This window comes from Salvelinus fontinalis, chromosome 1 (assembly GCF_029448725.1).
Source record: "Salvelinus fontinalis isolate EN_2023a chromosome 1, ASM2944872v1, whole genome shotgun sequence".
NCBI classification, from domain to species: Eukaryota; Metazoa; Chordata; class Actinopteri; order Salmoniformes; family Salmonidae; genus Salvelinus; species Salvelinus fontinalis.
In genome coordinates this window covers 71,359,065-71,385,813 of record NC_074665.1, presented here as the reverse complement: position 1 = coordinate 71,385,813, position 26,749 = coordinate 71,359,065, and the positions used below count along the sequence as shown (strand labels likewise).

At 42.7% G+C, this 26,749-nt stretch overlaps 1 protein-coding gene across 1 annotated transcript; it reads right to left on the bottom strand.

Moving 5' to 3' along the window:
* Positions 1-1,202: 1,202 nt before the first annotated feature.
* btbd17a (BTB (POZ) domain containing 17a) lies at positions 1,203-26,137 on the bottom strand. The gene is made up of 6 exons (XM_055932075.1): positions 25,290-26,137; positions 20,988-21,115; positions 20,605-20,762; positions 5,962-6,120; positions 5,532-5,691; positions 1,203-2,785 (listed from the first exon to the last, which is right to left on the bottom strand). The coding sequence occupies exons 1-6, from the start codon at positions 25,390-25,392 to the stop codon at positions 2,030-2,032; spliced, it is 1,464 nt and encodes a 487-aa protein (XP_055788050.1). The 5' UTR covers positions 25,393-26,137; the 3' UTR covers positions 1,203-2,029.
* Positions 26,138-26,749: the final 612 nt, after the last annotated feature.

The window sequence follows — 26,749 nt, the reverse complement described above, 5'->3', positions numbered from 1 at the left end:
TGGTTCCCGGTGGGACAATATACAATTTAAAATTGAATATAACTACCTTAATTTTGCTGGACCCCAGGAAGAGTAGCTACTGCTTTGGCAGCAGATAATGGAGATTCATAATAAATACAAATACCTGGTGTCGCCCCGTCAGGAAGTCCAGGATCAATTTGCAGAGGTGGGTGTTCAGTCCCAGGTCTCCGAGCCTGGTGATGAGTTTAGAGCGCACTATGGTGTTGAACGCTGAGCAGTAGTCGATGAACAGCATTCTCACATAGGCACTGCTCTTTTCAAGGTGGGAGAGGGCAGAGTGGAGTGCAATTGAGATTGCGGCATCTGTGGATCTGTTTGGGCAGTATGCAAGTTGGAGTGGGTCCAGGGTGTCTGGGATGATAGACTTGATGTGTGCAATGACCAGCCTTTCAATGCACTTCATTATTACAGATGTGAGTGCTTGAGGGTGGGAGTCATTGTGGCAGGATGGCTTAGCGTTTTTTTGGGATAGGAATGATGGTTGTTAGCTTGAAATGTCGGTATTACAGACTGGGACATTGAGAGGTTTAAAATGTCTGTGAATACGCCTACCAGCTGGTCTGCACATTCCCTGAGGACACGCCCTGGAATACTGTCTTGCCCTGTGGCCTTACAAGTGTTGACCTGTTTAAAAACCTTACTCATGTCAGCCTCGGAGAGAGAGATCACCGAGTCCTACGGATTAGCAGGGGCCCTTACGCAGGGCTCCTCATTGTTTTTTGTCAAAGTGTGCATAAAAGGCATTGAGTTTGTCTGGTAGAGAGGTATCGTTGGGCAAGTCACGGCTAGGGCTTAATTTGTAGTCCGTAATGCACTGTAGCCCCTGCCACGTGTGTCGAGCGTCGGAGCAGGTATAATAGGATTCCACCTTGTTCCAATATTGTCCTTTTGCCTGTTTGATGGCTCAGCGGAGGTCGTAGCGATACTTCACAATATTAATTTAAAGTGTATTTTGATTTACATTAAATGTAACTTGGAAGTTCCCCCTTTGAATGCACTCATATGCTGACATAATCAATAAACAAAAACAGTACAAAAACAGTACAAAAAAAAGTATGAATGTATGTACTTGTAAGTCGCTCTGGATAAGAGCGTCTGCTAAATGACTTAAATGTAAATGTAAACAAAGACATAAGCTATACTTGTAATACATCACTCTAAAATATTGGAAACACAGAAAATGCCCTTGAAGAACTTTGCTTTATTGGATGGTACCACAAGCAACATATATCTTCAACAGTAATGAAGAGGAAACACTCTGTTTCTGAAACTAGGTGAACAGCTTGAGATTAATAAAAGCTCCTCAAACTTTGTATGATTTTTTACATTTTCTAAGATAACTAATATTAACTATTATTAATAAAAAATAAGTGACAATTAATCTAATCTAAAAACGTTTTTGATAACCTTAGTGTTATTTATTATACAAACTGGCTCAATGGATTCAATCCATTTAACTATCAATTTCTAGTACTTTGGTTTGTAGGCCTTGGTATGCTACATGAGAAACATAATGGCTATATGCACCTGAACAGGGTGACCGTGTCAGATGTGATGAATGGCAAAGCCCCATTTAAGGTGAATGCCTGGCGTATAATAGCACCAAGATAAATAGTATTTAAAACATAGCTAAAACAAAGTTTGAAAGACATATTGATCTTGAATAAATACTGTTCAAAATGTTTCTAAAAGCTATCAAACAGATATCGTCTACTATCCATGTATCCCATACACTGCAGACATGATGGGGTGGGTTGGTTCTCCCTTGACATTGCGTATTATGCGATATGAGTGTGATGCTTTAAGAGGGCGGTGCTTGGCTTACATGGTGTCCACCATACCACTGCATGTACGGAGAGGGAGGAGGGTAATTTCTCCCGAAGTGTGCACTCATGCACTCCTCCACATGCATGAAGGGAAGTGAACAAGTGACCTGAAGGGAAGTGAACAAGTGCACACTTAGAGCAGAAGGATAGAGAATTGGGACGTATAGAAAGAGTGAAGGTGGTCATTTCTTGGTAGCGATGAGGGTCTGGTAGAGCGGCTTGACCACAATGTGTAGATGGAGGGAACCATCAACTAGGTACTCAGACGTCTTACGGTGCAGATCGGCTTCCACCAGGAAGTCTCCAGTCTCCTCGGTGCTCTGGTGGAAATTATAAACATGTCTCACCACCATCTTTCCCTGCTTCCTCGCCATCACCACCACCGTCTTCTGGAAGCTCACCCCGGCAAAGTCTGCACTCGACGTAGCGGGAGTAATAATGATGCGCAGGCGGCCTCCGTCAACGCGTGTCGGCTGTGTGGAACCCTGTTCGGAGTACATTGGCCTCATGCTGAGGGGCAACCAACGGGGCGAGAACAGGGAGTTCCAGGTCACCCTCTTGTTGGCATCATGGCCGCTGGGGCCCAGCTGCGTCTGGAAGCTGGTGCTGCGGTCGTCCCTCATGGGGTTGTTGATGACCCAAGGACTCCCCCAGGCAGGGGAGAGGTAGTTCCTGGGCATGAATAGACTGCAGTTCACGTCAAAGTACTTAGCCATGTGGAGGGGGGAGGCGGAGTGGAACTGGTAGGACTGGTAGAGGAGGTCCCGGACCGACTCCTGGTAGCGGGCCAGAACAGGAGACTGGGTCTGCAGGCGGAAGAGCTCCAGAGGGGGCATCATGGCATAACGGACGGCTCTCAGAGCGTTCTCGGCCGTTAGAGCATCCGGTTCGTTCTGGTTGATCCAGGCCTCCAGTGCCGCAAAGAGCTCCATTTCACTCTGCAATTCAAAGTCATATTTTTAAAACATTATTGTTCCCACGGGCCGGGGAAATTCATTTTGCAGCCAGTATTACATTAGACACAAGTATATTCGGAAAGTATTCAGACCCTTTGCTATGAGACTCAAAATTGAGCTCAGGTGCATCCTGTTTCCATTGATCATCCTTGATATGTTTCTACAACTAGATTGGAGTCCACCTGTGGTAAATTCAATTGATTGGACACGATTTGGAAAGGCACACACCTCTCTATATAAGGTCCCACAGTTGACAGTGCATGTCAGAGCAAAAATCAAGCCATAAAGTCGAAGGAATTGTCCGTAGAGCTCCGAGACAGGAATGTCTCGAGGAACAGATCTGAAGAAGGGTACCAAAAAATGTCTGCAGCATTGAAGGGCCCCAAGAACACAGTGGCCTCCATCATTCTTAAATGGAAGAAGTTTGGAACCACCAAGACTCCTCCTAGAGCTGGCCGCCCGGCCAAGCTGAGCAATCAGGGGAGAAGGGCCTTGGTCAGGGAGGTGACCAAGAACCCGATGGTCACTCTGACAGAGCTCCAGAGTTCCTCTGTGGAGATGGGAGAATCTTCCAGAAGGACCACCATCTCTGCAGCACTCCACCAATCAGGTCTTTATGGTAGAGTGGCCAGACGGAAACCACTCCTCAGCAGCAGGGACTGGGAGTCTAGTCATGATTAAGAGAAAGATGAACGGAGCAAAGAACAGAGAGATCATTGGTGAAAACCTGCTCTAGAGTGCTCAGGACCTAAGACTTGGGCGAAGGTTCACCTTCCAACCCTAAGGACATAGCCAAGACAACGCAGGAGTTTCTTCGGGACAAGTTTCTGAATGTCCTTGAGTGTCCCAGCCAGAGCCCGGACTTGAACCAAATTGAACATCTCTGGAGAGACTTGAAAATAGCTGCACTCCCCATCCAACCTGAGTGCTTCAGAGGATCTGCAGAGAAGAATGGGAGAAACTGCCCAAATACAGGTGTGGCAAGCTTATAGCATCATACTCAAGAAGTCTTGAGGCTGTAATCACTGCCAAAGGTGCTTCAACAAAGTACTGAATACTTATTTAAATATGATATTTCAGTTTTTTTTAATATATAAATTTGCCAACATTTAAAAAAATCTCTTTTTTCTTGTCATTATTGGGCATTGTGTGTAGGAAAACAACAATTTAATACATTTTAGAATAAGGCTGTAACGTAACAAAATGTGAAAAAAGTCGAGGGGTCTGAATACATTCCGAATGTACTGTAGACCATTGTCAAGACCAATTCTTGTTAGTCTACATCAACTCATTGCCTAAAGCTTGCGTATATAATTTCATTATTTTTATGGAGTCAGATAAACATTTGAATACGTTAATTGCTTCATCTTATTACTAGTCACATGTGAGATATTTATAATATAAACTTTATATGCACATGTAAAAACTTACTGTCCACTACATAAGCTAATTTAGCGTTGCACTTATGTTGTCATCTGATGAAAATTAAGCTATTTTCTGCCGAATGTGTTGCACTAATGTATTTTGTGTGAAGGAAAACTATAGTTGCACTCCCCTGATCACTCTATTGAAGAAAAATAACACTTGAATCACAATGGTTAAAACGCAGATTTTTTGTTGGCTTGCGTTTTGAAAATGCGACCCCGTTTTGCTATTACGGCCCCTGCTCATAACAGAGTGTAACAGTATAACTTTAGTACGTCCCCTCGCCCCGACCTCGGGCGCGAACCAGGGACCCTCTGCACACATCAACAACAGTCACCCACGAAGCGTCGTTACCCATCGCTCCACAAAAGCCGCGGCAACACAACTAATAGGTTTCAGAGCAAGTGAAGTAACTGATTGAAACGCTACTAGCGCGTACCCGCTAACTAGCTAGCCGTTTCACATCCGTTACACTCACCCCCCTTTCAACCTCCTCCTTTTCCGCAGCAACCAGTGATCGGGGTCACAGCACCAATGTAACAGTATAACTTTAGTACGTCCCCTCGCCCCGACGCGAACCAGGGACCCTCTGCACACATCAACAACAGTCACCCACGAAGCGTCGTTACCCATCGCTCCACAAAAGCCGCGGCCCTTGCAGAGCAAGGGGCAACACTACTAATAGGTTTCAGAGCAAGTGACGTAACTGATTGAAACGCTACTAGCGCGTACCCGCTAACTAGCTAGCCATTTCACATCCGTTACACTCACCCCCCTTTCAACCTCCTCCTTTTCCGCAGCAACCAGTGATCGGGGTCACAGCACCAATGTAACAGTATAACTTTAGTACGTCCCCTCGCCCCGACGCGAACCAGGGACCCTCTGCACACATCAACAACAGTCACCCACGAAGCGTCGTTACCCATCGCTCCACAAAAGCCGCGGCCCTTGCAGAGCAAGGGGCAACACTACTAATAGGTTTCAGAGCAAGTGACGTAACTGATTGAAACGCTACTAGCGCGTACCCGCTAACTAGCTAGCCATTTCACATCCGTTACAAGAGCAAGCAGTAAAGCTTCATATGACAGTAATTTTTGCTTTGTGTCATCTAGAGATGAAAGGCCAAAATGTCATAAATATGCCGACTTTCATTAATTATTTCTCAAATATGCGTTAGAAAGGACTATTCAATGGATTACATTTCATGAAAATCGGCCAAATTATGGTATTTTTTGTTGTCTGAGTTTTGTGAGTAATGCCTCTCAAACAGATCTGAGATCAGGCTACCCAGGAGTAGGCATACCTGCAGGATGAGGTCTGAGCGCTGCAGCAGGGTCATGAGCAGGTCGTTGCTGACATGCGTCCACTCCCCACTCTGCAGCACAGAGGACAGGTTCCAGGACAGGTACTGCAGACAGCTGTCCCGCAGGGCCACGTCTCCTGTCTGCAGGGCGTACTGGTACCTGCAATGGTGTCAACAAATAGTCCAGTCCATGCTTTCATGTTACCAACTGATGCCCTTACGTACTTGTACCTGGAATAGTGATAACAATTATTTAAGTCAAGTATATGTTTTAAAAGTTGAACTAGTTGTAAATGAATGCAATCTTTATTGTAAAGACTAATGTATGGATGTCATAATGAAAATACAGGTCTCCCTTGTGAAAGACGTCTTCTGACCTCAATGGGACTTCCTGGTTAAATAAACATGAAATAAATAAATGGTACAGTACCATTCCACCACGTGTCCAGAAGGGGAGTTGCTGGCCAGGTTCTGGGTCATGTACTGGGTGACCCCCTGCTGAAGGCCCTGGACGCGGTACTTAGTGGCCAGCTTGTGTAGAGAGGTGGCCTGCTCCAGACACAGGGAGATCTCTCCACAATACAGGTACCTGGATAGAGAGAGTGGGAAGGGGGAGATTGTCACGCCCTGACCTTAGAGAGCTTTTTATTCTCTATGTTGGTTAGGTAGTGGTGTGATTAAGGGTGGGTTATCTAGGTGAATTATATTTCTATGTTGGCCTGGTATGGTTCCCAATCAGAGGCAGCTGTTTATTGTTGTCTCTGATTGGGGATCATATTTAGGTAGCCATTTCCCCTTTGTGCTTTGTGGGATCTCGTCTATGTATAGTTGCCTGTGAGCACAAATTTGAGCTTCACGTTTCGTTTTGTTCGCTTTATTGTTTTTGTTCTTTGAGTTTTCTCTTCCTAATAAAAGGGATGGAAACATACCACGCTGCATCTTGGTCCAATCATTATGACGATCGTGACAGATTAATAGATATTCAGTTACTTTTAGTAGGACAATGGATCAACAAATATACTCTATACTGAACAAAATTTTTAACACAACATGTAATTAAAATGTTTAAATGTAAAATTATTTGTGAAATGATTAAATGTAATTTTAGCTTCCAAATGAGAGATTTGGGTTTTCATAAGGTTAGGGCTCTGCTCAATCAGTGGCTCACCCCTGTGAAGAGACATGGGTTATAAACTATGAAACACACCCTTCTCCCTCCACTATATAAGCCCTTGACGAAAATGTAACCTCCTGTTCCGGGTACATTAAGATGACGGTCCGATGTCAGAAGGATTCAGATAATAACTACAGAACGAAGCCAACCTCAGCGTGAGCTTTGGTTGCGAATGGTATGAACTTTGAACTCTTATTCACTACAGAAGTGATACCTCCTAACCGTTGAGTTAGCAGCGGCCGCTGTAAATGTGGGCTAGGAAAGGACGGACAGAGTAAGCCATCTACCACACAACGACGACACTACAACGTATCCCGTTCACCACCAGAGACACTCTTCAAAGGACTCTGTTGGGCAACACGGCCTTCCATCTACCACCAACATATTGAACCGCAGCTCAGAGTAAATATTTATTGCATTTTCCTTTTCCAAATGGGCGGTAATTTAGAATGCATAAGATTCTGTATTTACAATAGAGTAGCTGCCTACAGCCCAATAGAGACATCGCTTCTCCCTTTGTTCTTCAGTCTTCCCACTCTTTCCCTCAAACCCAACCCCCTTTTCTTTGTGTAACCAGCTGTCATATCTGTTCCATCCGCTAGGGACGTTTTCCTTTATGACATAATTTGTAATATAGGTATGATTCATTCTGTGTATATGTAATTCTGTGTGATTAGTTAGGTATTTAGTAAATACATAATTAAAACCAATTTTGTATTGCTGATTCAACTTGTTAGTCAGGGTTCGTGAAGATAACCAAGAGTTTACAACTTTCAGATTAGACTGAAATAAGGTGACGATTAATATTGACTGCTATTGATGTAAAATATTACTAGGTCTTTAAGAGTTTATTCGGAAGATAACAGCTCTATAAACATTATTTCGTGGTGCCCCGAATTTCTAGGTAATTATCTACCTGATTAACTTAATCAGGTAATATTAATTACAGAGAAAGGATTTTATAGAATAGCATGTCATATCACTTAAACCGGCATAGCCAAAGACATGACAGTAGGGATGGTGCCAGGTTTCCTCCAGACGTGACGCTTGGCATTCAGGACAAAGGGTTCAATTTTAGTTTCATCAGACCAGAGAATCTTGTTTCTCAGGGTCTGAGAGTCCTTTGGGTGGCTTTTGGAAAACTCCAAGTGGGCTGTCATGTGCCTTTTACTAAAGAGTGGCTTCCGTCTGGCCACTCCACCATAAAGGCCTGATTGAGTGCTGCAGAGAAGGTCGTTCTTCTGGAAGGTTCTCCCATCCCCACATAGGAACTCTGGAGCTCTTTCATAGTGACCATTGGGTTCTTGATCACCTCCCTGACCAAGGCTCTTCTCCCCCGATGTCTAAGTTTGCCAGGCAGCCAGCTCTAGGAAGAGTCTTGGTGGTTCCAAACTTATTCCATTTAAGAATATGGAGGGTACTGTGTTCTTGGGGACCTTCAATGCTGCAGAAATGTTTTAAGGTGGACTCCAATCAAGTTGTAGAAACTTTTCAAGGATGATCAATGGAAACAGGAAGCACCTGAGCTCAATTTCGAGTCTCATAGCAAAGGGTCTGAATACTTATGTAAACAAGGTATTTTAGTTTTTATTACTTATAAATTTGCAAACATTTCTAGAAACCTGTTTTCGATTTGTCATTATGGCGTAGAGTGTGTAGATTGATGAGTAAAATGTTTTAATTTAATTCATTTTAGAATAAGGCTGTAACGTAATAAAATGTGGAAAAAGTCAAAGGGTCTGAATACTTTCCGAATGCACTGTATATAATGGTGTTTTCTATCATTTTTTTTTAACAAGTGTACTGACAAGTGACTAAATACAGTCAACATGTTTTAATAAAACAGTCGATTACTGTGCCACTATATGAAATAAGTAAACATTGCTTGTATTCAAGACAGTTTATTTGCTCTAGAGACCGAGGTGAGTGTCACGTTCCTTTGTAGAGAAGGACCAAGGCGCAGCGGGATTACAGTTCGACATAATTTATTGGTGAAACTATAAAACAAAACAAGAAACAAACATGAACCGTGACTACAGTGGTGCTACATACACTAACTAAAAATACAAAATGTAATATCCCACAAAACACAGGTGGAAAAAAGGCTACATAAATATGATCCCCAATTAGAGACAATGATTACCAGCTGCCTCTAATTGGGAACCACATCAAGCACACCAACATAGAAATATGAAAACTAGAACACCACATAGAAATAATATACTAGAACACCACAGAAATAGACTAAAACACCCCAGTCACGCCCTGACCTACTATACCATAGAGAAACAATGGCTCTCTATGGTCAGGGTGTGACAGTACCCCCCCCCCCCCAAAGGTGCGTACTCCGGCCGCAAAACCTGAAACAAAAAATGGGGTAGGGGGGATGATTAGTGTCGGTGGCGACTCCGGTGCGGGGCGAAGTACCCACTCAGCTCGTGGATCCGCCAGCATCAGTGGTGGCTCTGGTGCGGGACGAAGAACCCGCTCATCCCGCGGATCCAGCCATGGACCCAGGCTGAACACTGTGCCTGGACTGGACCTCGGTGCAGAGGAAGGCTCCTGCTATGGAGCGGGACTGGACGCCGTGTCTGGACTGGGCATTGAGGCAGAGGAGGGCTCCTGCCATGGAGCTGGACTGGACGCCGTGTTTGGAAGCTCCGGACCGTTGACCGTCGCTGGAGGTTCCGGGCCGTGGACCGTCTCAGGAGGTTCCAGGCCGTGGACCGTCTCAGGAGGTTCCGGGCCGTGGACCGTCTCAGGAGGTTCCGGGCCGTGGACCGTCTCAGCAGGTTCCGGGCCGTGGACCGTCTCAGGATGTTCCGGGCCATGGACCGTCTCAGGAGGTTCCGGACCGTGGACCGTCGCCGGACGTTCCGGACCGTGAAACATCGCCGGAGGTTCCGGACCGGGAACTGTCCCCGGACGCTCCGGACCGGGAACTGTCGCAGGAAGCTCTGGACTGGGGATCGTCGCAGAAAGCCTGGTGCTTGGGGCCGGCACTGGTGGTACCGGACTGGTGACATGCACCTCAGGGCGAGCGCGAGGAGCAGGTATAGGACATACCGGACTGGGGAGGCCTGATGCGTGGGGCCGGTACAGGTGGCACCAGACTGGTGACACGCACTTCAGGGCAAGTGCGGGGAGGAGGCACAGGACGTACTGGGCTATGAAGGCGCACCGGAGAACTGGTGTGTATGGCCTGCATCAATGGTACCGTTTCGATGACACACCTCGCACGGCAAGTGTGAGGAGCTAGCACAGGACACACTGGGCTGTGGAGGCGCACTGGAGACCTGGCACGTAGAGCCGGCACAAATTGTACCGGAACGATGACACACTTCGCATGGCGAGTGCGAGGAGCTAGCACAGGATGTACTGGGCTGTGGAGGCGTACATCTCGGCGAGTGCGAGGAGCAGGCACAGGACGTAATGGACTGGGGAGGCGCACTGGAGGCCTGATGCGTGGGACCGGCACAGATTGCACCGGACTGTTAACACGCTCCTCCAAACGCCTGCGTTGCCGCATACTCCTCGCCAACTCCATTCTCCGGTATTCCTCCTCGCACTGTTCCATTGACTCCCAGGCGGGCTCTGGCACTCTCCCTGGGTCGACCGACCACCTCTCTACTTCCTTCCATGTTGTCACTGGTTCACACCTCAGCTCCGCCGACCAACCCGTGTAGCCCCCCACAAAAAAATGTGGGCTGTCTTTTGGGCTTTCCTTGTGGCCGCGAACCCCGGCATCGTCGCTGTTCTCCCTTCTCTCCTTGCGTCACCTGCCAAGGAAGGCGATCCTGTCCTGCCAGGATGTCTTCCCAAGTCCAGGATCCCTTCCCATCCAGGATCTCCTCCCAAGTCCAGGATACACTCTCCTCCTGGGCACGCTGCTTGGTCCTGTTGTGGTGGGATATTCTGTCATGTCCGTTTGTAGAGAAGGACCAAGGCGCAGCGTGATTACAGTTCCACATAATTTATTAAAGTGAAACTATAAAACAAAACAAGAAACAAACAACGAACCGTGACTACAGAGGTGCTACATACACTAACTCAAAATCCAAAATTCAATATCACAGGTGGGAAAAAGGCTACCTAAATATGATCCCCAATTAGAGACAATGATTACCAGCCGCCTCTAATTGGGAACCACATCAAGCACACCAACATAGAAATATGAAAACTAGAACGCCACATAGAAATAATATACTAACACCACATAGAAATAGACTAGAACACCCCAGTCACGCCCTGACCTACTATACCATAGAGAAACAATGGATCTCTATGGTCAGGGCGTGACAGTGAGTTTACATAGCAGTATGCAGGAGCAGTTATGGCAATGTATTACATATATACAGTAGAACGAAAGTAGAACTACTAGTAGAACTACTAAAGTGTATAATAAATACTACAGTTCTACAAAGTGGTGGTGCAGTGAGGTTGTCGGAGTCACTTTAATACAAGGGGAGATTGTTGTTATGGGACCTTTCACATCCCCTCGAGTCATCACCTTTTTTGTATCCAAGCGGTATTGTCTGTGAGAGAAAGATGAAAATGCTATTACACATTCATGGGCATGTGTCTGTAATCCTACTGTACCATCCTACTGGTGTAGAATATGAGATTTCTCACAGACAAATTTTAGCTAGCTAGCTAGCTGTAATTACAGGTGTAATTACTCCAAGACTAATGAGTCACAAGCGGTACCGTAGAGCCAATTCTAGGACCAAAAGGCTTCTCAACAGCTTTTACCCCCAAGCCATAAGACTCCTGACCAGGTAATCAAATGGCTATCCGGACTATTTGCATTGAGCCTGAGTAACCGGTGCCCCAGCACATTGACTCTGTACCAGTACCACCTGTATATAGCCTCGCTACTGTTATTTACACTGTAATCTTAGTTTTTTTTATTTTATTACTTATCTATTGTTTACCTAATACCTATTTTTTACTTAAAAATAGCACAGTTGGTTAGGGCTTGTAAGTAAGCATTTCACTGTAACGTCGTCTACACTTGTTGTATTCGGCACACGTGACAAATAAACTTTGATTTGATTAGAAATAAATAGGGCTGTATGTTCCTATTTAAAAAGAACATTTAACATTTTGGCGTCCAGCTCTTCTTGGAAGGAGGCATCATCAGATTCATAATAATTCTTTAGCAATCTTTGAGGATAGTCAGTGTACAGTAACATCGCACCTGTAAACTAGTACCGCCCCAATTTTCAAAAGACTGCCTTCGAGGGTGGGAACAAGGAAGTTTGGCTCCTGTCAGGCTGTAGTCTTTACAAAGCTGGGGAAAATGAGTCAACCAAGGTATCCTGCAATGGCCTGGCAGCAGTGGCGACCCGTCATTCAAGGAAGGTTTTGAGCCCCAACTGTTTAGCTAAAAAAATATACATTACCTGTCAAAAGTTTGGTCACAACTACTAATTAATGGGTTTTTCTTTATTTTTAAAATGTTCTACATTGTTGAATAATAATGTAAACATCACAACTATGAAAGAACACATATGGAATCATGTAGTAACCAAAAAAGTGTAAAACAAATACAAATATATTTCATACAGTTGAAGTCGGAAGTTTACATACACTTAGGTTGGAGTCATTAAAACTGTTTTTTCAACCACTCCACAAATGACTTGTTAGTAAACTATAGTTTTGGCAAGTCGGTTAGGACATCTACTTTGTGCATGACACAAGTCATTTTTCCAACAGATTATTTCCCTTATAATTCACTGTATCATAATTCCAGTGGGTCAGAAGTTTACATTCACTAAGTTGACTGTGCCTTTAAACAGCTTGGAAAATTCCAGAAAATTATGTCATGGCTTTAGAAGCTTCTGATAGGCTAATTGACATCATTTGAGTCAATTGGAGGTGTACCTGTGGATGTATTTCAAGGCCTACCTTCCAACTCAGTGCCTCTTTGCTTGACATCATGGGAAAATCAAAAGAAATCAGCCAAGACCTCAGAAAAAAATTGTAGATCTCCACAAGTCTGGTTCATCCTTGGGAGCAATTTCCAAATGCCTGAAGGTACCACGTTCATCTGTACAAACAATAGCAGCAAGTATAAACACCATGGGACCACGCAGCCATCATACCGCTCAGGAAGGAGATGCGTTCTGTCTCCTAGAGATGAACGTACTTTGGTGCGAAAAGTGCAAATCAATCTCAGAACAACAGCAAAGGACCTTGTGAAGATGCTGGAGGAAACAGGTACAAAGGCATCTATATCCACAGTAAAACGAGTCCTATATCGACATAACCTGAAAGGCCGCTCAGCAAGGAAGAAGCCACTGCTCCAAAACCACCATAAAAAAGCCAGACTTCGGTTTGCAACTGCACATGGGGACAAAGATCATACTTTTTGGAGAAATGTCCTCTGGTCTGATGAAACAAAAATAGAACTGCAAGCCCGAAGAACACCATCCCAACCGTGAAGCACGGGGGTGGCAGCATCATGTTGTGGGGGTGCTTTGCTGCAGGAGGGACTGGTGCACTTCACAAAATAGATGGCATCATGAGGAAGCAAAATGATGTGCATATATTGAAGCAACATCTCAAGACATCAGTCAGGAAGTTAAATCTTGGTCGCAAATGGGTCTTCCAAATGGACAATGACCCCAAGCATACTCCCAAAGTTGTGGCAAAAAGGACAACAAAGTAAGGGTATTGGAGTGGCCATCATAATGCCCTGACCTCAACCCTACAGAAAATGTGTAGGCAGAACTGAAAAAGCGTGTGCGAGCAAGGAGGCCCACAAACCTGACTCAGTTACAACAGCTCTGTCTGGAGGAATGGGCCAAAATTCACCCAACTTATTGTGGGAAACTTGTGGAAGGTTTCCCGAAACAGTTGACCCAAGTTAAAGAAATTAAAGGCAATGCTACCAAATACTAATTGAGTGTATGTAAACTTCTGACCCACGGGGAATGTGATGAAAAAAATAAAAGCTGAAATAAACAATTCTCTCTACTATTATTCTGACATTTCACATTCTTAAAATAAAGTGGTGATCCTAACTGACATAAGGCAGGGAATTTTTACTAGGATTAAATGTCAGGAATGGTGAAAAACTGAGTTTAAATGTATTTGGCTAAGGTGTATGTAATCTTCTGACTTCAACTGTATATGACATTCTTCAAAGTAGCCACCCTTTGCCTTGATGACAGCTTTGCACACTATTGGCATTCTCTCAACCAGCTTTTATTTGATTTAACATTCATTATAGTCAGTTAAGAACAAATTCTTATTTACAATGACAGCCTACCCCGGCCAAACCCTAACCCGTATGATGCAGTGCCAATTGTGCTCAGCCCTATGGGACTCGCAATCACAGACGGTTGTGATACAGCCTGGAATCGAGCCAGGGTCTGTAGTGACGCCTCTAGCACTGATATGCAGTGCCTTAGACTGCCGTGCCACTCAGTTGCCACTTCATGAAGTAGTCACATGGAAAGAACTTCAATTAACAGGTGTGCCTTTTTAAAAGTTAATTTGTGGAATTTCTTTCCTTTTAATGCGTTTGAGCCAATCAGTTGTGTTGTGACAAGGTAGGGGTGGTATACAGAAGATAGCCCTATTTTGTAAAAAGACCAAGTCCATATTATGGCAAGAACAGCTCAAATAAGCAAAGAGAAACGACAGTCTATCATTACTTTAAGACATGAAGATCAGTCAATCCAGATGATTTGAAGAACTTTGAAAGTTTCTTCAAGTGCAGTCGCAAAAACCATCAAGCGCTATGATGAAACTGGCTCTCGTGAGAACTGCCACAGGAAAGGAAGACCCAATATAACCTCTGCTGCAGAGGATACGTTCATAAGAGTTACCAGCCTCAGAAATGGCAGCCTAAATAAATGCTTCACATGGTTCAAGTAACAAACACCTCAACATCAACTGTTCAGAGGAGATTGCGTGAATCAGGCCTTCATGGTCTAATTGCTGCAAAGAAACCACTACTAAAGGACACCAATAAAAAGAAGAGACTTACTTGGGCCAAGAAACACGAGCAATGGACATTAGACCAGTGGAAATCTGTCCTTTGGTCTGATGAGTCCAAATTGGAGATTTTTGGTTCCAACCGATGTGTCTTTGTGAGACGCAGAGTAGGTGAACGGATTATCTCCGCATGTGTGGTTCCCACGGTGAAGCATGGAGGAGGAGGTGTGATGATGTGGGGGTGCTTTGCTAGTGACACTGTCAGTGATTTATTTAGAATTCAAGGCAAACTTAACCAGAATGGCTACCACAGCATTCTGCAGCAATACACCATCCCATCTGGTTTGCACTTAGTGGGACTATCATTTGTTTTTCAACAGGACAATGACGCAACACATCTCCAGGCTGTGTAAGGGATATTTGGCCAAGAAGGAGAGTGATGGAGTGCTGCATCAGATGACCTGGCCTTCACAATCACCCAACCTCAACCCAATTGAGATGGTTTGGGATGAGTTGGACCGCAGAGTGAATGAAAAACATCTAACAAGTGCTCAGCATATGTTGGAACTCCTTCAAGACTGTTGGAAAAGCATTCCAGGTGAAGCTGGTTGAGAGAATGCCAAGTGTGTGCAAAGCTGTCATCAAGGCAAAGGGTGTTTACTTTGAAGAATCCCAAATATAAAATGTATTTTGATTCATTTAACACTTTTTTTGTTTACTACATGATTTCATATGTGTTATTTCATAGTTGTGATGTCTTCACTATTATTCTACAATGTAGAAAATAGTAAAAATAGACAAAAACCCTTGAATGACTATGTGTGTCCAAACTTTTGACTTGTACTGTTTATTATTTAAATATATATTTTTGCTTGTTTTCCATGTTATTTTGGTATTAATACGTGTCACATATCAGTTTGAGAATGTAAAAATATAAATAATCATTGAGTTAATAATGCCAAGTACACATTTGATCTCTTTTTTGCATTCTTGAGTATGGCAGCTCCAAAATGCAGGTGTTTCAGCCTAGCCCAGTGCTTGGTCTGGTGGTGGGGCAGCCAGCGGAAAATACGGAGCTTAGGGGTTGGTAATGTTCTCTAGTTTCGCCATGATTGGCTGTCTTCTGTCACTCATGGGGACACTTTGTCACTCGAATAAGTGAATTAATAAAGTTTTTGGTGGCAATCAGCTTTGAAATCAGCATATTTTGTGTTTATGGTTTTCGTACTATCACAAACCAGTGGAGGCTGCTGAAGGGAGCACGGCTCATAACAATGGCTGGAATGGAGTCAATGGAGTGGTATCAACCACATGGAGACCATGTGTTTGATGTGTTTGGTACCATTGCATTAACCCCATTCCAGCCATTATTATGAGCCATCCTCCCTTCAGCAGCCTCCACTGGTTTGTGATAGTATGAAAACCGTAAACAGTAAATAAAATAAGTCCCAAATGGAATGGAAACAGATTGTTTGTCATCTGTAACCCCATGAAATCAGCCAAAACAAGCCTAATAACGCAGTGCATGCACACACTCCTATTGAATATGCATTCACCTGTATTGTGGATAGTTCTAGGCTACATCTTGTTTTACCAAATTTTATCAACAGAGATTTACCATTCAAATAAATAGATTGGTAAAAACAAAGTCATATATATTGTTTGATTGTATAATTGATGAATTAATGCATACATGTCTCTCTGAAAAATGTTCATGATATTGAACTAAAAAGAAGCCCAACGATTAAACAGAGCAGTAGCTGAGTTTATCTGTCTGGATCAAGTGTCAATCTGTTTCTTTGGCTAATATGCATTCTTTTTTTGCTGTGGTATCGTTTTGGTATCGTTTTGGTAATAAGTATTGTGATGGTATTAAGTATTGAGATACTAAACCTAGTATCAGTATCGAAGCCAACAATTCTGGTATCGTGACAACACTACTATGATCAATGATTGATGTGCTGACTCCTCCATAGACCATTAGGTTTTACTACTCATTTATATACTGTATTCTCACACCAACCAACCATGCTGAATTAGTCAATTACGTAGTACACCCACAAGATGTCACACAAGCTATATGAAAATACAGAACTGTTGTACACTGTCATAAATACTGTATATAAAGCATTTGTGACATATACAGTAAAACTCCCTCTCTCCAATTTTTTTTCAATTAACCCTAAACCTTGGTGTGTAAAGCTTGCCAGGAGGGGAATTCCTCATGATATAATTCCCTCTGACTTATTACCTACTTCCTCTAGTGGGGAGGGCAGCGGTCCACATGGTTATCCAGGCTACTTCCTCTAGTCTCCCTCCTCAACTGAAGAACCAGATATGGCAACACACTATGTGTGTATATATATATATATATATATATATATATATATATATATATATATTTGTGTGTGTGTGCCTGCATGCAAGTGTGTGTGTCTCCCTTTTCACCCAAACTTAGAAGGCAGCACACTCAATGCTCTCCCTCACTTTAGCGCCTTTGATGTGAGAAATGTGCTTTATAAATCAAATTAATCATTGTGTGGCTTGCAAAGCAAAAGCCCCAGCTTCAATCTTCAACATGCTTCTTATTCTTTAAGCGCACTAGTCCTCTTACACCGTTTAAGCAAGAAACACCATTCAAATGTTAAAACATGCAGAATGGTCGCGCTTGAGTTGCTTCTTTACAACTTTTGATCACTTTTATGCTTTTTAAAATATTACACTTTTTTGTCCCTCTTTTTGTCCTCCATTTCCTTGTTTGGGAATTCCTCAAGATTCTAAAAAGCCCCATTGTGACATCATCACTTCCATCTTCCATTCACTGTAAATGCAATAATGCAACTTTTGACACAAATCAGCTACTTTGACCATGTTGCAACAACTTAGGGAAGAAGTTAAAGTGTTTACATCTTGGTCTACTTCTCTGTTACTCAAATATGGGGTTTGAACCCCAAAAATGATTCTGATAAAAAGTTAAAGCTGATTTAGTAACCACATCAACAACATTTTCTGTAACTTTTTTTGAAAAGTGACAGCTGCCACTTTGACCACTGCCCCAACAAGTTAGACAAAAAGTTAGAGGGTAGGACATCTTCGTCTACTTCTCTGCTATTCATGTCTGTTTACGGAACAACAATATTCACTACGGAACTTACGGTACAGCTGTTTTAGTAACTGCATTACCACTCTTTTTACAAACAACTGCCGTTTTGACCACAAGTCAAACAAAAACATGAGTATAAAATGTTCATCTACTTATCTGCTTTTCAAAACAGAATAAATATTAGGAATAGCTTGTATCAATCTGTAGATATAGCTTTTTTAGTTACCCATCAACTGCTCTCTTTCTAGATGCAGCAAGTCATGTCAGAAGCTAGCAGATTAATTATTTACCAATAACAGCTCCAAATTCCAATAAACTACATCGCGTTGAAGTTCACTTTCCTTGCTTTGTCTACAAACACTATCACGAATCTAGCAAATAAGTTTTGTGGGTCTATGTGCAGTATTTATTTAGTATTAGCACAAACAAACTGTATGTTAGCATGTTTCTCACACTTGCTTTAGCTACAGTATAAGGGAGCAGTGTTGACAAGGCTCCTGTTGCCTAGCAACTGGACCATACAAGTACAGACCACAAGCACACAACTATTGACCACAACTACTGACCACAATTACTGACCACAACTACACAACTACTAAACACAACCACACAAATACTGACCACAACTACACAACTACTGACCACAACCACACAACTACTGACCACAACACAACTACTAACCACAACCACACAACTACTGACCACAACTACTAACCATAACCATGCAACTACTGACCACAACCACACAACTTCTGACCAGTCTACTACTGACCAGAACTACATCACTTCTGACCACAACCACACAACAGCTGACCCCATCTACTGACTACAATCTTGCCCTTGTAAGGAACAACTGTATATGTGACATTTATTATTTGACATTGATTTCGTCTCTATTAAATGAAGTGGTTTCGCAAGACGTTCATGCACTAATGAGACTGTATTTTATGTTTTAAAATAGGCTCAAGAATGGACGGACAAGCACTTTCATTTTCTGCTGCCGATGAAAATCGCCAAAATGTAGGAAAGAAAAGAAAGACCAAACTAAAGGATTGGAAGGACAAGCAATGAAAGACATTGAGGCCTTCGGGGAAACCCTATATTAATCGTAAGGGGCAAGAAAAACTGGGAAAACTTGTCCAAAAGAGGTACGTGGAAGAACCGTATATCAACCAAGCTAGCTCGCTAGCTGGCTAACGTAGGTAGCTGGCTAACAACGTTATTTAGTTCTGTTTAACTAGCTGCAGCGAAACATATCAGCTAATAGGCTATACATTAAGAAAGTGGTTGCTTGATTAGTACGGAGAACGTATCATTTGCATCTATCTATCTATCTATCCACCTGATGATTAATGGCTATCGGTAACATTACACTGATTCCTGCATAAGGGCGAGTATGTGCCTATAATGTTACGTGCAGAATGTATTGTGTAAAGTTGACGGAGGAGCGCAGGTTGCAGCTTTGCAGCGGATTCTACACAGTCCCATACGAGAAGCAGCATGCTTTGATTCTCTCAGCCTTGGAGTGACTGAATAGACATATTATTGTACACTCAATGAACTTGAAGCAGATGATACACCAGCATAACTTGCAATCCTGCAGCTGCTGGTCTAAAGAGAGAGTGTATGACCATCTCAAGTAGTGTAAGCTAGACAAGGATATTCAAGCAGATTGTCTAGCATCATTGTTACTGTTCGTTATGGGTTAATGGACCTGTATAGACGTTACATTGTTTTAGCTTATTTTCCTTTCTTATTATTATTATATTATTTATGCTAGGCTTGTTAGGGACATGTAGAATTATACAGGCATCAGTTTATTTTTGTGCCTTAATGAGATATTAGTGCCTGACTAGTACATGAAATAATGTCTTTGTGACTGTCAAGAGCGGGTAGGCGCCCTAATGAGACCATCATCAAACCTGTCAAAGCTCTTGGTGTAATGTGTTGATTAACAGACACTAAGGTCCTGGTCAGGCAGTAATGATACAATGTTGCAAACCTGGAGAATGTGTGTGTTGTGTAACTAAAAAATACCAATACTAGTAGGAATAGTTAAATGTGCTTCATATACATTTTAGCTGCAAAACTCCAGATGTGGTACACAAACAAAAACAATTTGAAATGATTTATTATCTGAAAATGGGGAATGATGCACATACAGTATATGGTTCTTTGTCTGCAGGGCTAGATTATGCCATAAAATCAACTTTAAAACATTCAGGCTATCCTAACTTCAAGTGTTTTAAAGATATTTATCAACTATAACTATATACAGTTGCATAAATAACCCACCAAGAGTAAACTCGAGACACTAAAACAACTTTTACATGTTCAGGCTATCCTAACTTCAAATTCTTAAATTGTTCATTGTCTAAAACAATGGAAATTAGCATAATGCAACTCACCAACAGTAACTCTTGAACCTTTCATTCTAGATACAGCAAACCAACTTTTACATGTTCAGGCTATCCTAACTTCAAATTCTTAAATTGTTTATTGTCTGAAACGATAGAAATTAGCAGAAATTAGCACAATATAACTCACCAACAGTAACTCTTAAACTGTTCAATCTAGGTACAGCAAACCAACTTTCATATGTCCAAGCTATTCTAACTTTTCATCTACCTACCTTTTCAACTATAACCAGTCACTGCAATTACTACTGCAGACACTATCACTACTATAACGTTTTTCAAAACCATACATACTTTAGAACTGCTTTGCTTTAAATAGTAAAGTATAACTTTTTAAACTTCTACCACCACTACAAAAATATGTTTAAAGCGTTAAAGCAAGTCCCATCAATTGTACTTAATGTACAATTACCATCTAGTTATTATTATTACCTGATGAACTTGTCAAAGACGGCAGCACACTCAGCGGTCTCCAGGAGGACCAGGGTGGTGCCATTATGGCTGAGCAGCAGTTCCTCGAACACAGGGCTCTGCAGGGACAGCATCAGGGAGTGGGCCTGGATCACCTTTACTTGCTCTGCTCCCACTGTCTGGAAGAAGAGGAGGAGGAGGAAGAGAAAAAGATACATTTTTTTAAAGTCACAGACACTGCGATTTGTCACTTTCCTTTATCCTCCCAAGACACATACATAAATACACAGAAAGGTTCAAGGACAGTGTCAGCCACCAGATTTTTCCCAGTAAGACCCAGGTTTTAAACCGGTAACCCTGCGGTCTCTGGCCCGCCTCTTTAACTCTCTAGGCTAGTTTCCTACCTGCACCCTGAGGGCCACATCGCTGCCGTTCCCCTGAGCCAGCAGGGCCTCCAGACGCTGCACCAGGGCAAGGGAGTGGCTGATGATGTCCACGCCACCATTCTGGATCTCATCAGCCTTCATTATGCCTAGAATAGGAAGCTTTAGGTTTTAAAGGGCAATGACGTTCTATGGTTTAACTTTTTGTTGCTACAAAACCAAAACATTTACCGTATTCACATGCAGACACTGGTATGATGCTGGAGATAATTAATATGAGGTTGAAAAGTGGTATATTTAGCAAGGGCATAGATGCAGGAGATGACCTGGGACCCCTCACCATGGATAGGGAAAAGAGAAGGAGGGGGAAGGGATGGTCGTTAAATAAAGAAACGGGACAAAGCCCAATCTATGCCCCCTCAACCTTCACTATGACTATTGGGAGTAGGGGGTAGAGTCCCAATCCGTGGGATCAATCATCACAGCTGTGCACACTGTCTGGGTGATCGTAGGTCAGTTTTAATTCAACTTTGATTAATGTGCTGCTAATGTAGGCTGTGATACATGCCCTGACCAGATTCAAATGGGATTTAGAGACTATATTATTTGAATTGAAGATCTATTTTAGCTTTTATTAATTTGTCAGAGGCAGTTCCTCTTTTTCTGTTGGTCAAACTTCCTTTTCCGGAAGAAAGGGGAATAAGAAACATCAGTTACTTTTGTGTAAATTTACACTTTAACTTAATGTTTCCAGAAATCTCAACCAGTACTGATTCACACAGGCATGAGGATGACAGTGTAAATTACTATAAGACTGCACTAATTGTTGAAAACAGGAATGGGCAATTGGCAGCCGTCCTTGTAGGTCCGCGGTTCAATTTCCCAAAACTCAGTCGGGGTCTCAACTTATTGTTGATAGTTAGAATGGTACAAATCCACAAGGTGCAATTTCGAAATTTGGTTGTGCATCAACAGTTTTTGTCTTGTTATTTCAGTCACTGACATTCAAGTTTCAAGTTTTATTAGTCGTATGTACAGGATACACATGGTATACACCGCCCACCGAAATGCTTACTTGCAGGTTCCTTCTTGACAATGCAACAACAATAAGAAATAATAAAAGATAAGAATACGAACATAAAGTAAATGGCTCAGTAGAATAGATAAAACATTTTATAGTACAATATTTACACTTGTTTTGGGGAAGGAGGAATTGGGGAATTGGGGGCAAGTGTTGAAATTGTGCATTATTTAGCAATCATAATAAGAGTCTTGTAGCAGCAGTTGTGATGTGTGTGTTGCATAAATGTATGTGTGTGTGTGGATGACTGTATATCTGTGTGTGCGTGAGTTAGTGCATGTGTGCTAAGGTGCAGAGAGTCAGTGCAGGTGGTCAGTCCAATTCAAGTGTAAAGAATGCTGATGGCTTATAGATACCAACAGGCTCAGACAGTTTCTATCAGACCTCATGAAGTAGTTGTTTCCCTTGCTCTGCAAGGGCTGTGGCTTTTGTGGAGTGATAGGTAACGATGCTTCGTGGAAGGCAGTTGTTGATGTGTTCAGAGGGTCCCTGGTTCGAGCCCAGGTAGGGGCGAAGAGAGGGACGGAAGCAAAACTGTTACATTGATGCTGTTGACGTGGATCACTGGTTGCTGCGGAAAAGGAGGAGGTCAAAAGGGGGGTGAGTGTAACCGGTGTGAAATGGCTAGCTAGATAGCGGGGTGTGCGCTAATAGCGTTTCAATCGGTGACGTCACTCGCTCTGAGACCTTGAAGTAGTTGTTTCCCTTGCTCTGCAAGGGCTGCAGCTTTTGTGGAGCGATGGGTAACAATGCTTTGTGGTTGTCAGTTGTTTATGTGTGCAGAGGGCTCCTGGTTCAAGCCCAGGTAGGGGCGAGGAGAGGGATGGAAACAATACTGGCACCACAATGCCAGTTCACTTACCTCCTCCCTATAGGCTGACTATAGATTATCAGGCCAACAAGCATGGTGTCAGCAGCAAACGTGATGATGGAGTTGGTGTCATGCAAACAACGCAGTCGTGAGTGAACAGGGAGTACAGCAGAGGGCTGAGGACACACCCCTGGGGGGCCCCTGTGTTAAGATTCAGTTTGCAGGATGGGTTGTTGCCAATCCTCACAACCTTTTGGTCTGCCCATCAGGAAGTCCAAAATCCGGTTGCAGAGGGTGGTCTCCAGAACCAGGGCTCTGAGCTTGGTGTTGAGCTTGGAGGTAACAATAGTGTTGAATGCTGAACTGTATTCAATGAACAGCATTCTCACATAGATGTGTTACGGCTGTGTGAATAGCGATGGAAATGGCATCTTCTGTGGATCTGTTGGAGCGGTAGGCAAATTGGAGTAGGTCAAGTGTGCATAGCATAGCATATGTTTCTTAGAGCTTGGTGAGAGTGTGGTGGTCCTATGGTTATTTTGCATACAACTTTCCCATAACTTTCTGGGAATTGTGCAGGATACCCAGCTAGCGATTAAGAAACAACGTTCTTCCGTGGGTATTTCAGTACTTCGGCATAACGTTTTCTGCAGATTTCCTCATGGTTCTATTTAAAGTCATGTTCTCAGAACTTCAAGAAGACGTTACATAAAAACCACAAGAAAACATTAGTAACGTTCAAAGAACGTTTGAAGAGTATTATTCTGGTGGCACAGTGGACTAAATCCATGGATAGGGAACAGAAGATTATTGGTCTTTATCAATAAAACGTCACAATACAGTACGGAGTGTTCGATTTGGTTGCTGGTGGGCAGCTTCGCTAAAACATTGACAACTAGCTACATACAGTTTTCAAGGGATTGTTAAATAAATGTTAGCTATACCTATTTGGTTTTAATATCATCACCTCATGAAGAGCATAGTCTACACATTTCCAATTATTCCACATTTAGCTCCATCATCAGAGTTATACAGCAAGTAACTGTTTATCTCTATCATCAGAGTTATACAGCAAGTAACTGCATGCTTTTAATGATCAGTAATCATCAATTGATCATGTATTGTCAGATACGTGAGGGTAGCCTATTCATTTGGCATGTTATTTAGCTTGCTTCATCAGAAATTAGGCTTTTGGAAAGAGCTTGACATTGGCAAGTCCTGGTAAAGTTGTCTGTCGGGCTACTGTAATCATCACTATAGACGGCAAGCAAATCAAACAATGTTTGTTAGCCAGCTAGTTTGACGTGGTCAATCAATCAATGTAGCCAATCATGTCTGTCAGCAGCAATCTTGAAAAACTCTTAAAAACAATGTTGAAAAAGGGATGTTAGCTAACGCCACTAGGTAGGGCTAAATTGGTCAGTGAAAAAATGACATTAGGTCTACTTAATATATGTTTAGCCAACTGTACAAAGTTTCTACTGGTAGCTTGCAAAGTAAACATTATTAGCAAATGTGCCCTTCTGATGCTTGACAGGCAGAGCCCACAAAGGATGGAAAGTTACCTAAACCACTCAGACTTGTCAGGTATAGTTAAACTTTATTTTATATCACTCAAATATCCAATTACTGGTGGCCAATATTGAGAGATATCGTGTGGCTACACTTACGTATCTGAAATTACATGATCAATTGATGTTTACTGATCATTAAACACATGCAGTTACTTTCTGTATAACTCGGACGATGGAGCTAAATGTGCACAATTGTTTTACATGGAATAGTCAGACATTTGTAGTTCTGACTATGCTCTTTAAGATGTGACGATACTACAGTAAATAGTTAACATGTATTTAACAATCCCTTGAAAACGGCACCTAGTTATCAATGGTTTTAGCAGAGTTTAGGGTTTTCCTGCCCCCCAGCAGGCAAATCGAACGCTCTGCACCTTATAGTGACATTTTATTGATAACAACCTATAGGTTTGCATCTCACTGATGCTGTGTCACAATAAAAAATGCCCAAGGAATTAATGCCCAAGGAAAGAGTTCAAAAAAGTTAATCCAAAATAAGCCAACAGTGGTATTAAAAGTCTTATTGAAAGATTCAGTGAAAGTTTTAAGAAAATGTTTAATACCGCACTGGAAAACGTTCTCAAAATCAGAGTAAAACTTTCTTTGAACCGGCAACCTAAAAATACGTTCCCAAAACTTCCAAGGAACCAAATGTGCTAGCTAGGTAGGGATCAAACACTCCCACTGTTACATTTACTATGCCCCCAAGGTTTACATGCACCTACAATGACCATCTACAATATATTGCTCTGAAATGTTTTGTTATCTCAATTCAACCCCCTGTTGCTGTCATCCTACCCAGCAAGGTGAGTTGTCACTGGGGTCAGACAGACAGTGGTGGTGTTGGGTGGCCTTACCTCCAGTGACGGAGCCGGTGTGGAGACAGAGAGACAACAGCAGCGTGCTGATCAGGTTGGTCTGGGCCAGGGGCACTCTGGGTCTGAGAAGGGCAGCAGGCATCTCTCCTTCTTTTCCTCTTCTCTTACAGAAAGTACTTTTCTTCTGTCTCACTCGTCTCCCTTTCTCCTCTCAATCTCTCTCTACCTCCCTCTCTTTGTCTATTCTCCTCTTCTTCTCTTTCTCCTCTATATCCCCTTCTCTGTCTCTCTCTTCTCCCCTTCTTAGCTCGGCATGTGGTATCCTATGGCTGTCCTGCTCCGTCGGTCGGTCTGGCCTGATGCTGAAAGAGGAAGAGGGGTCTGTATGTGGGACACTGGCTCTTCTAGGTCTATAGACTTTGGCACACATCCGCTAGTTCCAGACCGCAGGATTCTGCACATGCACAGATACAATAGAACCATCCATCGATTGGTGGATAGAATCTGTCTCCAGCCCGCCCGGGTAGGCCATTGTCATGACGACCGCTTTGATTTTTGTAGTACTTTCTCTTCTTTGGGTGTATTGCTGCTCAGTGCATGTCATTGATCTGGATCTGTATAGCAGGCCTTGGGCGGTCATAGCTGCGATGTGAAGGAGATAGAGTATTAGGAAGGTGCTAGGATAGAGATTCTTCACTGGCAAAGAAACTACTGCATCAATTGATGGTAACATGTCATGCTGTGGTGTACGAAACAAATCTATGTGCCTGAGTGTGTTAGTGCGTGTTTGATAGTGCGTGTTTATTAGTACGTGTGTTAGTGCATGTGTGCGTGCGTGCGTGTGGCCTGCTCTGAGACAACCAAAATATCCACATTTTCGAAATAATGTACAGTATATCTCATTCAATTATTTAATCATCGCTAGTATGCTGGCATCATCAGGTTACTATACAAATGGGACAATTGAGGCCATAGAACGTATTGACTAGGTTTGGTAGTGTTAGTCTGCACATTTCATTGTATATGTGTTTGTGTGTCAGTGTTACCAGCGAGCTCAGTCCCTATGCGTGACACAGCGACCCAAGCCAATCATGTATCTAAAGCTTCAGGCCAGATCACGTTTAATTAATTAGAGAGACAATAAATGAGACAATCAATGGTCAATCGTTCCATCTGTTTGTGTCGAGCAAACATCTTTTGGAATGTGACCTATACACAGACAAAACACAGATCTTATGATCCCACTAAAGAATGATAATTTCTGATATGATAAGTTTAGGCATATGGGAGAGTGGGGTACATTGAGCCAAACGGGTAAGTTGAGCTACCCTTGTTTCTAGGAGTATATACACCAAATTAATCATTTGACCAAATATTTAAGAAGAGGTTATCATTTCATGGAGTTTGTGAAGGAACCAACCAAATGGAAAAAGTGTTAAGCAAGTTAGGAACAAAAAACAGATTTTCAGCAAGTCAAATTAATTCATTGTGTTAGAGGT